We start from the raw sequence: 13,232 nt of genomic DNA, 5'->3' as shown, positions 1-13,232 counted from the left end.
ACCTTGTGTAGGGCTTATGTAGATAAGCACAGCTTCTTCGAGTTCCGACCTCAGTGGAGCTGAATGAAAAAAGGAAGGATGGTTTGACGCATAATACAGCGTGGACGAGCCTTGAACTCTATTCTGGCTACATCTACGACCTTATCTACACATATTTTACAATTATATTTATGAAAAGTATTCCAAACAGACAATCTATAAAGGCGGGTTTTAGATCAGACATCGTGTAGAGTTAGGATCAGGATTTGGAAGTGTTTAGCACTGCTATATTCTACTGACTTCCTTTATGGGAAATGAGAATGTTCTAAGACAGGACAGTAATGGTGCTTGCTCTGCTTCAGGGATATGCTAAAACCTGACAGATCCCTCACTAGAGAAGATGGAATTTTATGGTACATAAAGTATATGTCAATAAAGCTATTGTAGTGAACAAAATAATGTGATGGAACTCAAGAGTTTTAAATTTTATAGAGTAATGCTGCTGTTCTACCAGTTGGATATGGCGGGGGAAGTAGAAGTGTGTTGTCTGTGTCTGCCTGTCTGTCTGTCTGTCTTTGTCTATTGAGCTGCTGCAGCACCACATTCCTTCTGCCTCCCATTTATCTTCCTCATCTTCTTCCTTTACCTTCCTCTTCCTCTTCCTCTCTCACTCTTCTCTTCCTCTGTTCTCTCCTCCTCTGTCCCTTCTTTATTCTACATGGTCCTCTTCCTTCTCTCCATGTTTTTCCTCCTCCTCCTCTGTCTTTTTGTTCTGCTTCTTCAGGTTTTTAAGTACCTTAGTTCCAAGTCAAATACTTCAAAACAGACCAATGTGTCCTATTTGCCTCTTATAATAATTGTCTTAGGAAAATGGCTCTCAAGTCTAAGAAAGGCAGAAGGGCCACAAAATAGGGAGAAATTGGGATTTCTATCTTAAAGACAAAGACAGACTGAAAACTGGAGAGAAAGAGAAGTCTGTTCAAAATGTGGTCCAATATAGAGAATTAAGCCTTCTTGCCCCTCTTGCTTCCAGTCAGTCTGGATGACTAGAAGGGAGCTCTGGGATTGAGGCAACAGATACTACCTGGAGAGATGAGGTGTGTTAGAGGATGACTGGAACTAAGGCCCCTTCCTCCTATGCTTTCCCCTTCTGCTCTGTCCTTCCTAGTTCTACATTTTGCTTTGCTTTATGATTTCCCCCTCACTCACTCCCTGCTCCCAATTCCCCCTTGAGGGTACAATGAGTTTCTCTGTCCGCTGTCCTGATGTCTTCGCTCTCTTTTACTCACTGGAAGCTGTTATGTCCCCCTTGGGAAGGAACTTTGATTACTTTCTTGCATCTTCTAGAGCTTGGCCAAACTTAGTCAGGTGGTGACACTACCTGGCTGCCACATGAATAGCATGGCTAAATGGGTGTGTGGTCTGTGATGTTCAAAGTTGCCCCAGTCAGAAGGTTGGGAAAATGTTAGATCCAGATATAGTTGTTTGTCCTCAGCTCTCAGTTCTTTATGTGTTCTCCTAAGTTATTCCCTCCCTCTAGTAAATGGTATGTATGTATGTATGTATGTATGTATGTATGTATGTATGTATGTATGTAACTTGTGGCTCCAGGTTTGTGCTACAGCTCTTTCTAAGCACATACGAGACTCTGGATTCACTCTCCAGCATCATAAAAATAATTCCCATTCATGTAGCTCTATGTTCTCAATAGAAATGGTCCAGCCCTCAACTCATAGAGGGGATAAACAGCAGTTTGTATCCATTCCCTTCAAATTTAGCTGTATAGAGGTCTGAAGAATGGAGCTTCAAGAGCATACACAGGGCACTGTATCTTAGGACAACTTGAGTGACCATCTCTTTATTCTCCACCCACTTCCTGTTTCCTATCAGTCTGTCTCGTTAAGAGAAGTCTCATTAAGAGAAGTATTTATCGTAGCACTAATTACTCAAGAGATGGGCATTTGCCGGTACTGAGTTCATTGCCTGGAAATCCCATTTACCAGTTTATCTCCTAGAGTGTGTACGCACAAGCTGAAGGAATGGTTGTTTATAATTCTCTCTTAGAAAAAATGGAATGCATGAGAAACAAGAAGCAAAGGTTTCCAGAAATATAAGTTCAAAATGTGGAAAGGACATTGGCTAACCTCATCCTACAGCGCACACCGCAAACTGCGCAATGTACCCGTGGGAAAGAATCCGCTTTTTCATGTCTAGCTATTGTCTCTCTACTGCTCTGTGTGCCACATGCTCTACTGATGCCCATCTTTCTGCCAGGTTCTGAGTCTTCCAGCAGTGCAGGCTCCTCAGGATCACTGTCCCGCACCCACCCGCCTCTGCAGAGCACAGCCCTGACCTCTAGTGTGGCAGCTGGCTCTCCTGGCTGTATGGCCTATTCAGAGAATGGAATGGGGGGCCAGGTTCCTCCCAGCAGCACCAGCTACATCCTCCTCCCACTTGAAAGCGCGACTGGCATCCCACCTGGAAGCATCCTTCTTAATCCACACACAGGTCAGTACTCACCTGCTCTGCCGGAAACACAAGTTATTAAAGGGGTGTTCTTCTCTTTGATAAGTAAAATTCACTATCAAGTTTTCTGAAAACCTACTTGGGTAGGAGACAGAGTATGGGGACTACATTGTGGTGACTTTGGGGGAGTCTAGATTTACAGCTATGTATGTAAATGCGTCAACATTTGTATAGATCAGATACTATCCAGGAGTCACACTTTCTCAAGAGTTAGGGCCGAAGCCCCGTGGTAAATTACTTGCTTGGCATGACTAAGGTCTTGGTTTTAATTTCCAGCCCTGAAAATGGAGAAGAGGAAAAGAAAGAGGTGGGGAGGAGGGGGAGGAGGAGGGAGAGGAGGGAGAGGATGGAGAGAAAGAGGAGGGGGAGGAGGAGGGAGAGGATAGAGAGAAAGAGGAGGGGGAGGAGGGGGGAGAGGTGGAGGGGAGAAGAGGGAGGAGGAAGGAAAGGAGGAGGAAGAGGACATCAGGCAGCAGCTGAGGCAGCATCCTCTTCATTTATTCCCCTTTTTTTTTCTTGGCTGTGGAGAGTTTTATCCTCTTATGAGGACCTAAGATGCGGGTCAGCCTTGTCCTGAGCTGGGACATGCTAATCAAAGCTTATGCTTCTCTTATTTGATGCTCAGTGAGCCTGCATTACATCTGAAGTATTTTTCACTCAAACACATTTCAGGAATGCAAGGAATCCCTTGGATTCCTGGACCCCAGGTCCCTGATTATAGAAGATTATGCGATTTACCCAGCCCCTGCAGAATAAGAAGAACCCACACAAGTAAAGAGAATAATGACAAGCATTAAATAGCCCCTTGTGGGGATAATAGACCCAGCCTGCTTGTAGTGGGGCTGGGAAACTGCCCTGTCCATAATTATGGTTCATTCCATGATGAGCCAATTTCCCTATTGGATAGGTAACTCCCATTTTAACAACAAAGAACCAAGGCCATGGAGGTTCCAGCCTCCACAGATAAACTGAAGAGAGTATTTAAGGAGGTCTGCCTTGGCCGTTTCCTCTTTGTCATCATTGTCTAGAATCTCAGAAGGTAAGGAGACTCTTCTGGCTGAAGTGTAGCAGTCTCCCTAAGAAACAGACCAAAGCCCCCACCACCACCACCACAGAGAGTAGAGAGTCCAGAATATTCTTAGAGCTGTGCTGACATGCTTAGCATTCAGAACTTGTTACTAGGGATTGGAAAGAATGGAATTCTCTGGAAAGGAGTCTGAAATTTAGCTCTGGTATGTAGAACATTATTTCAATTATCTACACTTGAACATAGAGGAACAGCTGAACCTCTCACAGAGTGATTGACTGGATCTGCTCACATAGGGAGTGCTACTGGCAATTAGGGTCCCTGGTGCAACATGGGAACTTTGGCAAAGTAGTTCCTGAAGTAACTGCCTGTTCCCATAAAGCATATGGCCCATTCTCAGAGCATGGGATTTGATGGAGACATTCTCAAAGTATCATAAGTTTGAGAGAACAGAAACCATAATCATTTTACTGAAAACCACTTGAAAGCCTAAGACTAGGTATTTCTAAAAAGCATTTTCTGAATGGCTTGGGTTTTATTGGAATTATTGCAGGAGACCAGTATCATACCCACTATTCTGGACCCTGACAGAGGGTGATTTGATTGTCAGTGTTTTAAAAGCCTTTGCTGTTGAGTGAATAGAGGACTTGCAGAAAGGAGCCAGCACAGAACATTCATTTGTTTGATTTGTTTTAAGCAGAATTCCAGAGTGTTCTTAAAAAGGCACAAAAGTATGTTTTGTAGAGTATCGTTAGTAATGATAGTGTGGCTTTGGATATGTGTGTATATATATTATTATATGCAATCTAACTCATTTAGCAAAGAAATAGAATTCTGCTAGTGCCAAGTCCTGATTCTCATTCATTGGATGGAGTCACTTGAGGCTGTTATCAAAATATCTCCTTTGAGAAAGGCTCTCAACTAGAGGGAAGGCACTACTGAGTGATCCCTCTACAGACCTTTGTTTGCTTTGACACATGCTAGGCATGGAACTATCTCTCATAAATACCATGGTTATTGTATTTTATAATATGGCTGTGCCATGAGAGGTGAGAAGCTACATTTCCTGGCTAGGTGGATGGCTAAGTGGTTAGAGCACGAGCTGGATTAGCCTGAAGACAGGAGTGAGGATTCCAGGAAGCCTGTAAATGCCTGCTAGGCATGAGAGTTAGTCAATAATTTGAGACTTGTGGAAGTGGAAACCGGAGATCCCTAGAACATACTGAATAGCAAGACTAGCCAATTTGTAGAGCTTTGAGTTCAACTGAGAGATAATGAATAATATGGCAAGCCATTGAGGAATGCTCAAGACATCAATATAGTCACAGTCATGTACAAACACAGTGACAGTCATGAAGTTGTACCCATTCATGCATGCATGTACATGTGTGCATGTGCTCACACACAGACACCTGTACCCACATACATGCAAAAATTCAGACACACAAATACACAATCTATATACACATGAAAATATATATTTTTAGAGTGACTTTAGTATCATTTATTGAAAATATATACATTCTAGGAAGAGAGATGGGTCAGTGGATAGGAACAAGTACTGCTCTTGAAGAGAATCTGCATTTGGTTCCCACTGTCCAAGTCAGGTTGCTCACAAACACCCAGAAACCCTCCTCCATGAGATCTGTCATCTCTGGCAAAAATACATACATACATACATACATACATACATACATACATACATACACACACATGTACACACACTGAAAACTAATAAAGATAAAACCATAAGAGGGATATGTTATAGTAAGTAACCACACTATACACCTGTCCAGGGGTGTGTGTATGTGTACATGGTAAGTACATACGTGACACATACCTTGTGATTCTTATGTAACCTCTGCTGGAATCCATTCTGCTGACACCATGGGTGAGAAATCACTCTTCATACCTTGCCAATCACAGGGCACAAATACTTTTATGTTAAGCAACAATGGTACCTGACTATTGAAAGAAAGAAAGAAAGAAAGAAAGAAAGAAAGAAAGAAAGAAAGAAAGAAAGAGAGGAAGAAAGAAAGAAAGGAAGGAAGAAAGAAAGGAAGGAAGGAAGGAAGGAAGGAAGGAAGGAAGAAAGGAAGGAAGGAAGAAAACAGACAGGAAGGAAGAAAGGAAGAAAGGTAAGGAAGGAAAAAAGAATGAAGAAAGGAAGGAAAGAAGGAAGGAAGAAAGGGAAGGGAAGGAAGAAAAAAGGAAGGGAAAGGAGGGAGGGAGGAAGGAAGGAAGGAAGGATGGACATGACTATTCCTAGGCACATTGTGGAAGAAGCTTTATTGTCAGATGAAGGAGAGCACAGCCAGAGGCAGGGACATTTGGAAGAGTCCAAAGTGAACCTGATCCTGACCTGGACCATGTGAGGAGAGGAGGGAGGGGAGAGGAGAGAGCAAGGAGATTAAAGAGTAGAGGAAAAGGCTAGATAACAAAATGTCTGAATTACATAGGGGACAGAAAATGGGGGCAGCATAGCCCAGCCCCTGGGCTGAAGAAGTTAAGAGTAGGGGGCATGGTATGCCAGCCTTACTCTTTAACAGCTAGTGACTGAGGGATGCTGGGAGAACTTGCAGCCAAATCTTGATGTGTTAAGTTGGCACTTCAGTTAACAGTTTGTCCTGGATTCGAGACTTAATACCTTCTTTCCCATTCCCTTGGTGCATTTTAAATAACTGGGGAAAAACTGGGATTTCCTAGAATGAATGACAGACTTCAGTTACTGGTGAATAAATATCTACCAACCATCCCATATGTTTATCTAGATAGCACAGTGATTTCCCACCCAATGTCATATGCTTGAGAATGGGCTCCATGTATGAATTTGCAATTGACTGAGCTTGCAAGGTTGGGTCAGTGGGTGAAAGTGCCTGCTCTAAGGTTGAGCATCTTAGTTCTATGGTTAGTACTCATCTGAAGGGAGAGACCTGACTCCTACAAGTTGTTGTCCGATTTGTTAAAGGATGTGTAGTACATGAACATGTGTGTCCCAGTCATGTGTCTACTGCATGGAACAAGGAGTGAAACATCTTTTTCGTGGACAGTGGGATTACCTCTTGCTATGCTCTAAACATAGGGTGTACTGAGAACCTTCTTGTATGTCCCTGTAGCTCCCCGGGTCGGCCATGATTATGAATTTCGTGTGTACATGGGAGTATAAAATGGTGTATACATGTGTGTGGTATGTTTGTGTGTGTGGTATATTGACTCATGGGCAGAGAGAAGCCAGAGGGGGATGTCAGATGTCCTGACCTATCAAGCTCCACTTTTTTCCCTTGAGACAGCATCTGTCTCTGAACCTGTGTTTAGGCTGGCAGCCAGCAAGCTGTAGCAATCCTGTCTTGCATGCTAAAGCAGGGATGTGACAGGCAAGCATGTAACCACACCAGCTTTTTGCATGGGTGGTGGAGATTCACACTCAGGTCCTCGTGCTTGTTCAGCAAGGATTCTTCCCCACTGAGCCTTCTCCTCAGCCCCCAGATGTTTGAAATTTGTCTTGGCCACCAACTTGTCTCTCACTCAGTCACATTCAAGCTCCCTTTGATTCCTCCTGGTTATTTTCAGGAGGAAATAACCTAAATGAGTAAGTAGTCAAAGTTGCTTGTTTGTTTGTTTGTTTTTCCAATGCTGTCCTGTCTGCAAAGCAAGTCTAGACTTTTCCTCATGCTCTTCCTTCAGCCGTCCTGAATCACAGGCTCCTTTGGGTAGCTTTGGCAGGAGTTTTATTGCAACCTAGATGTGTCAACAGTCAGCCCAACTCCAGCCGATGCCCCTCCACACCGTATAGTCACACGGCCTTCTCTTCACCTTGCGCAAATCCACGACTGTGCAAGGCACAGAATTTGAGGCCCTCACGCTGAGGAGCCTCTCAGAACTTCTCTGTCAAGTGCTCCTGCTGGGCCTCTTCAACCCTAGACTTTGACCAGGATTCCCAGCGTCTGTTTATCCGATGCTTCCACACTGTTCTCAAGTGTGTCTGGAAATGTTGCTGCACTGTCTGACAAGATGGCCTTCAAGGGCGGAGTTAATCCTTGTCTGTTGCTCGCTTTGTCAACCTGACCCTTCTTCCTGTAAGCAGAGAAACCCCTCCCCCTTCCCTTACCATTCTCTCAAGTAGGAAGCAGACATGCTTCGGTGTTAGGAGCTTATGGCTATCGTATTTCTTATGTGACTGTCCTTGTGGGCGTTTCCGTGTTACTAAGATATTTATAAACTCGTGGGGAGGGGACATTTTCCGTTATGTTTTATTTTATAACCCTTTCTGGGGGGACACAAGCATGCCAGACTCTGCCTATGGAAGTCAGGGGACAGTGTGTGGAAGTCAGTTTTCTCCCTCCTCTGTGGGGATCCCTGGGGTTGAACTCAAGTCATCAGGCTTGGCGGCAAGAGGTTTTACCTGCTTAGCCACCTCACTGCCCCAGAGTTAGTTAAGCGCATCTTTCCCCTTTCTGGCAGAACAACAAGGTGTTCTGCTTTGTGCAAATATTCAATAATGACCCATTATTGAAATAATAGCAGGTATGTTGATGTGGACCGTGGAAAACTTTCTTCAGCTAACATATTTTTGAAAGGAAATGTGTATTTTACACCCAGTCTCTTTCTCTGCCTCTGCTTTGAACTAAAGGGACCCCAGCTTATTTCTGACATCAGCATGCACGCTGTGGCCCACTGAGCCTGCTCCTACAGCTTTTGCCACAGTTGCTTCTCAGACTGAATGAGCTCAGGCCCAGGCAGGCTTCTCCCACCCCTGCACCCCCGTGATGTCTGCCTCAGCTGTCAGTCAAACTAATTGCTTGTATTCCGTGTAATTGTATCTGGATTGGTGGAATTCGACAGACACAGAGGAGCTGCTGTGGTCTGACTTGAAAGCCAACAACCACATGGCCCAGGTGTCCTGGGAACTTGCTTTTGTTCTCTTCTCTGGCGGCTTTGGCTTTCTCTCAGCTCTGCCACCTTTCCTGGGTGAGCATCAAACCAGCATTTGACTCTTCCTGTTCTTTCCACTCCACGCCATCTCTGTTTTAGAGATGCATTAGGATTCTCGGAGGCAATTCTTTTGGGCATCTCTCACAGTGTGCTAATCACATTTCAAGCTGAGATTGAGGAGTTTATCACAAAGGACATCTGAGCATTTGGGGCTATCATCTAACAAGAATTAGAGGTAGATTTTCCTATGTCTCAGAGGTGCTGGTCAGAAGCAAGGTCATAATAGAAAGGAATCCATTCAGCTAATGTGTGAGAGCTAGTGTATGTACATGTATGTGTACTCGTGGCTGAGTGTTTATATAGGTGTACATTTTTGTACAGGTGTATGTACATGCATGTGGGTGAATGTGTGTGTGTGTGTGTGTGTGTGTGTGTGTGTGTGTGTGTGTGTGCCCTGTGAGGCAATAGGTCAACAGCAGGTGTATTTTCTTCAGTGGTCGTCTCTCCTGTTTTTGAAACAAGGTCTTTTATCAGCCCGAGGCTCACCTGATTAGTCTAGACCCATTGTCCAGGGTACCCCAGGGATCCTCCTGACCCCACCTCCCCAGCACTGGGGTTCAAAGAAAACTGAGCATCAGGATACTCAAAACATTGATAGAATATGGTTTTTTCATTAATTAATTTATTTACTTTACATCTCAATCAGAGCTTCTCTTCCCTTCCCTTCTCTCCTCCCAATCCCAGAAATCTTTTAAAACTGAAACAATTTTTAGCCTTTTCCAAATTTCTGCCTTTGGGGAACCATGGATTACAAGTTTTGAATCTAGAAGAAACTTGATTTTTCAGGGGAAAAATGTCATACAATAAAATGTAGCTAAAATTAAATGTCAATAGTAAGAAAGCACATATGTGTCTGGGACATTATGAACTTGAAAAAGAAAGTTGCCTAGGTATGGTGGCCATGCCTATAAGCCCAGCATATAGGAATTTAAAAAGATCCTGCATCCCAGTGCAGCCCAGCTAGATATGAAGTTGCTCAACTTAATCCATGTATTTTCTATGGCTGTATTTCTGGTTCATTTCTTGTAGCATTCAGTGGTATTGGTTCTGAGACTATTGTTATAGCATTTTTAGTCCTAGGAGGTATATTTATTTGTTGTTATGCAACAATTAAAGTTCCTGATTTAATTTGTTTACTCCTATTTCAGAATAGTCTACTCTGTTTGTGAAGTTCATATGCGCTCCCCACCTAGAATAGCATGCTTCCTTGAGTCAGTTTTTACATCTCTCTCATTCTCACTTTATGTTGCTAATTTCTTTCCCATGAGACTACCAATCCTAGCTTGTTCTGCCTCTATATGAGTGTGAGTATCAAGGCAAGGTTCCTGTGTCATTGCATCCTTCTAGATCAGAGTAGCTGATGCCTCCTGAAAGCCCTGTGTCTCCCTCAGTACACCAGATGGGCTTAGAGGTTTGGGACATGTGCTGATAGAGAGCTCAGTTTCCCACCTGCCAGCACCCAGTAAGAAGGCTTTCCCAGGAGCACCACACTGACCTGGGGAGTCTTATTCTACTAGGCATTTTTCTTAGGCTCCTACAGTGCACTTCTGAGTTCATCTTGTAGAGAAACATCCCCAGTTCTCTACTCCCTGTAGGACTGCCGGATTATGGGAATGTGAAGAAAGCAGTCGGCTGGTACATGGGTCAATTTTCTCATGTGCCATGTCTCCTCCCTCCTATTTTGACTACGCAGAAGGAAATGCAGCATCCCTGGCGTCCAGCTTGTTTGTCTGGATCCTCACGCCTTGGGTGATGCCTCTCCATTGCCACTGTTACTCCCATGGTTCTGAGTTGTGCTGTGTGCTCTGTATGTAGATTTTCATAAATCAGTCATGACGGGAGCATCGGAAGGTGAATGGATTTGGGAGCCTCACTAGGCCAAGCCATGTCTCCCTCCCTTACCGTTTTAATTTAACTTATTGTTCTTGCTGTTGTTTGTTTTGCCAAATAAGTCTCCTGGTCTCCCTGAGCCTAACTTGACTTGGGTTGAGGTAAAATAGAGACTAAATATCCACGGGGTTGTTGGAAGAGCTGAGATCTGCATTCAGAACCTCGGCCTGCCACACCGGAAATGTGCTCTCCTTTTACCCACCACATCTCCTCCTCTCTCACCTCCCACCTTTCACTCTGTAAGCCACAGCCCTCAGCCCCATGTCCCTGTGAGCCTCTTCTTCCTCCAGCATCTTTTTCCAAACCGCAAAGCCACACAGTTGCTAAGCACTCAACCCCCTCACAGTGAGCAAGCCAGTATCTCGAAGGGTAAAGCTATAGACATGGTCCATTGAAAGATCGTCCTATGAAAGATCGTCCTATGACAAGTTTGAATCCAGCATAAGCTAGCATTGGTCACAAGTGGTGGCACCACTGTGCTCTGCAAGCAGGGTTGATATCTCTTTAAAAATATGAAACCAGGAAAGGAAAAACAAGCTTACAAAGTCTATAGGGAAGTAGATGGAACAGAAAAAGTTTACATTAGGTAAGGCAGCCCAGGCTTGGGAAGACTGCACATTCTCTCTCATACGTGGACTTAGCTTCCAGTTGTTATATGTATGTAGGTATCTACGTGGGAGGATGTGGAGGTGGATGTATGGTGACCAGAAAGGGCCCATGAGAAGTGAGAGAGGAGATTGTAAGTGAGGGAGGTGGGGTAAGAGAAGACATGTGTTTTATAACTAGAAGGGGGTCTAAAGGGAGGAGGGGTGCAGTGGGGGTGGGGTGGGAGACAGAGACAGGGGATCAGTTAAAGCTTATCTTGTGAGAAAAGGCCATGGAGACACTTGCTGCTTTGTATACTCATTAAATAAATGAAGAACCACAGCTATCCCTGGTTGTGTGTGCTCAGAGAAGGGGGCGGTAGATCCGTTCCATCCCCTTGTGTTTGTGCACCTGTAAAAAATTCTTGTTTGGTGGCCAGACTGAATGGAAGAAAAAAAATCCATGCTTTGGCAAATGATTTGTTCCTGGAGGTAGTTGAAGTGGTGCAATCGGAAAGCAGCTGCTGTCTCTCAGTGGACGTTTTCTTGTTGATGACTGTGAGACGCAGGAGACAAAACAGGGTTGCACAGAGACTGCTTCTCCTCAGGCCTGTCTACCAGCTTCCACTGTTCACAGTCGCCCTTTGCCTGGAGTACCTTCCTGAAGGAGGTGGGGTTTATTTGCTGCTTCTTAAATTGTGATGTGGTCACACTCTTATCCAGCTTCAGCTGATTTGGGTCGCAAGGAGCACATTGTCCTTGGTGCTGGGTCCCTGTCTTGAATTCCTCTTGGGTGTGTTTTTACTAGGCTATTTTCAGAGAACCTATGGGTACATTCTTTTTTTCCCTGCAGGGAAAACAATGAGACAATGAGACCCTCGTCTGAGCCCAGGTTTTTGTATGACTTCATTTCAGGTCAGCCCTTTGTGAACCCGGATGGAACTCCTGCGATATACAACCCTCCCGGAAGTCAGCAGACGCTGCGTGGCACTGTCAGTGGGCAGCCTCAACAACCCCCACCACAGCAACCGTCTCCTCAGCCTCAGCAGCAGGTCCAGGCATCACAGCCTCAGATGACAGGGCCACTGGTCACTCAGGTGAGGAGCCGGCCTAGAGATGAGGGCCACGTAGGCTTCAGGTCAGCAATGCATCTAGGAGGAAAGGTGTGGAGTGTCATTTCCTATCAAGCTTTTAGGTGAAATCTTCCAGAGCATAATCATCAGTGGACAAAACATCCTCTTATAACCAGTGCAAGTGTCTTTGGGTGAGAATGGGTTCTAGGGAAAATGGATGTACAGTTTCTTAGGTCTAAGTGCTGTTTGTGGCAAAGCCACAGATGCAACTTATAATCCCTTCCAAGACTAATGAGTTAATTCACCCCTTCCCACCACAGATAAAATGCCCATGTCTGCATGACCTGTGCTGACCTCTTCCTCAGTGGGAAGAGCAGAAATCGGCCAAGTTCCGACTGACCGGGATGCTGATCTCACTGGGCTTCTGTGAACGGCACAGAGATGCCCTTCTTCTCTAGGGAGGCACAATGAAACCTGATGTGTTTTAAGCAGGCTTCCTGGGTGAACCTCCTTTTTATGTGCTTTTGCTTCTGAGTTCTTGAGCAACATATGTCTGTAAGCCCAGCACATCCAACCAACTCGAGTGCCCCACAACTAAAGGCAATGCTTTCTGGAGCCTGCTCAAGAGCAAGGCCGTCTGTCTCTGACTTAACACGCACAGCATCCCTCTCCGTCTTGAAAGATCTTAGGGGGCGTCTTAAGAACAGCGATGCTCTTCCCGTTGAATGGAATTTCAGCCCCCACACTCTCCTGTTACCTGATCAGTATTTTCTTCCCTCCAGTCTGTCCAGGGCCTGCAGCCATCTTCCCAGTCTGTGCAATATCCAGCGGTCTCTTTCCCTCCCCAGCATCTCCTGCCTGTGTCGCCAACGCAGCACTTCCCCCTGGTACGGTATCATAAGCATGGCACACACACACATACCCACACACACAAGCATACACACACACACAAGCATACACATACACATACACACACACAAGCATACACATACACATACATACACAAGCATACACATATACACACACACAAGCACACATGCACGCACATATGCTCACACACATATACTCACACTTGTGCATGCACGCACATGCACACAGAAGAGCATGTACTCACACACGCACACACTCATGCATGCACACATGCATGCATACACACATGCA

At 44.9% G+C, this 13,232-nt stretch overlaps 1 protein-coding gene across 28 annotated transcripts in view; it reads left to right on the top strand.

The window, feature by feature from the left end:
- Arpp21 (cAMP regulated phosphoprotein 21) overlaps nt 1-13,232 on the top strand; it is a 164,623-nt gene that overhangs the window by 93,318 nt on the left and 58,073 nt on the right. For 24 of the 28 annotated variants that reach the window (XM_006243975.5, XM_039081801.2, XM_006243974.5 and 21 more), the window contains 3 exons: nt 2,254-2,487; nt 11,914-12,095; nt 12,854-12,958. In XM_006243975.5, coding sequence (XP_006244037.1) covers nt 2,254-2,487; nt 11,914-12,095; nt 12,854-12,958 — 521 coding nt within the window. The remainder of the gene's footprint in view (nt 1-2,253; nt 2,488-11,913; nt 12,096-12,853; nt 12,959-13,232) is intronic. The other 4 variants (XM_039081805.1, XM_039081804.1, XM_017595757.2 and 1 more) reach the window with 1 other exon arrangement.

Source organism: Rattus norvegicus, chromosome 8 (genome assembly GCF_036323735.1).
Source record: "Rattus norvegicus strain BN/NHsdMcwi chromosome 8, GRCr8, whole genome shotgun sequence".
NCBI lineage: Eukaryota > Metazoa > Chordata > Mammalia > Rodentia > Muridae > Rattus > Rattus norvegicus.
Note: the sequence above shows the minus strand (reverse complement) of the source record. Positions and strands in the feature narration are given on the sequence as shown.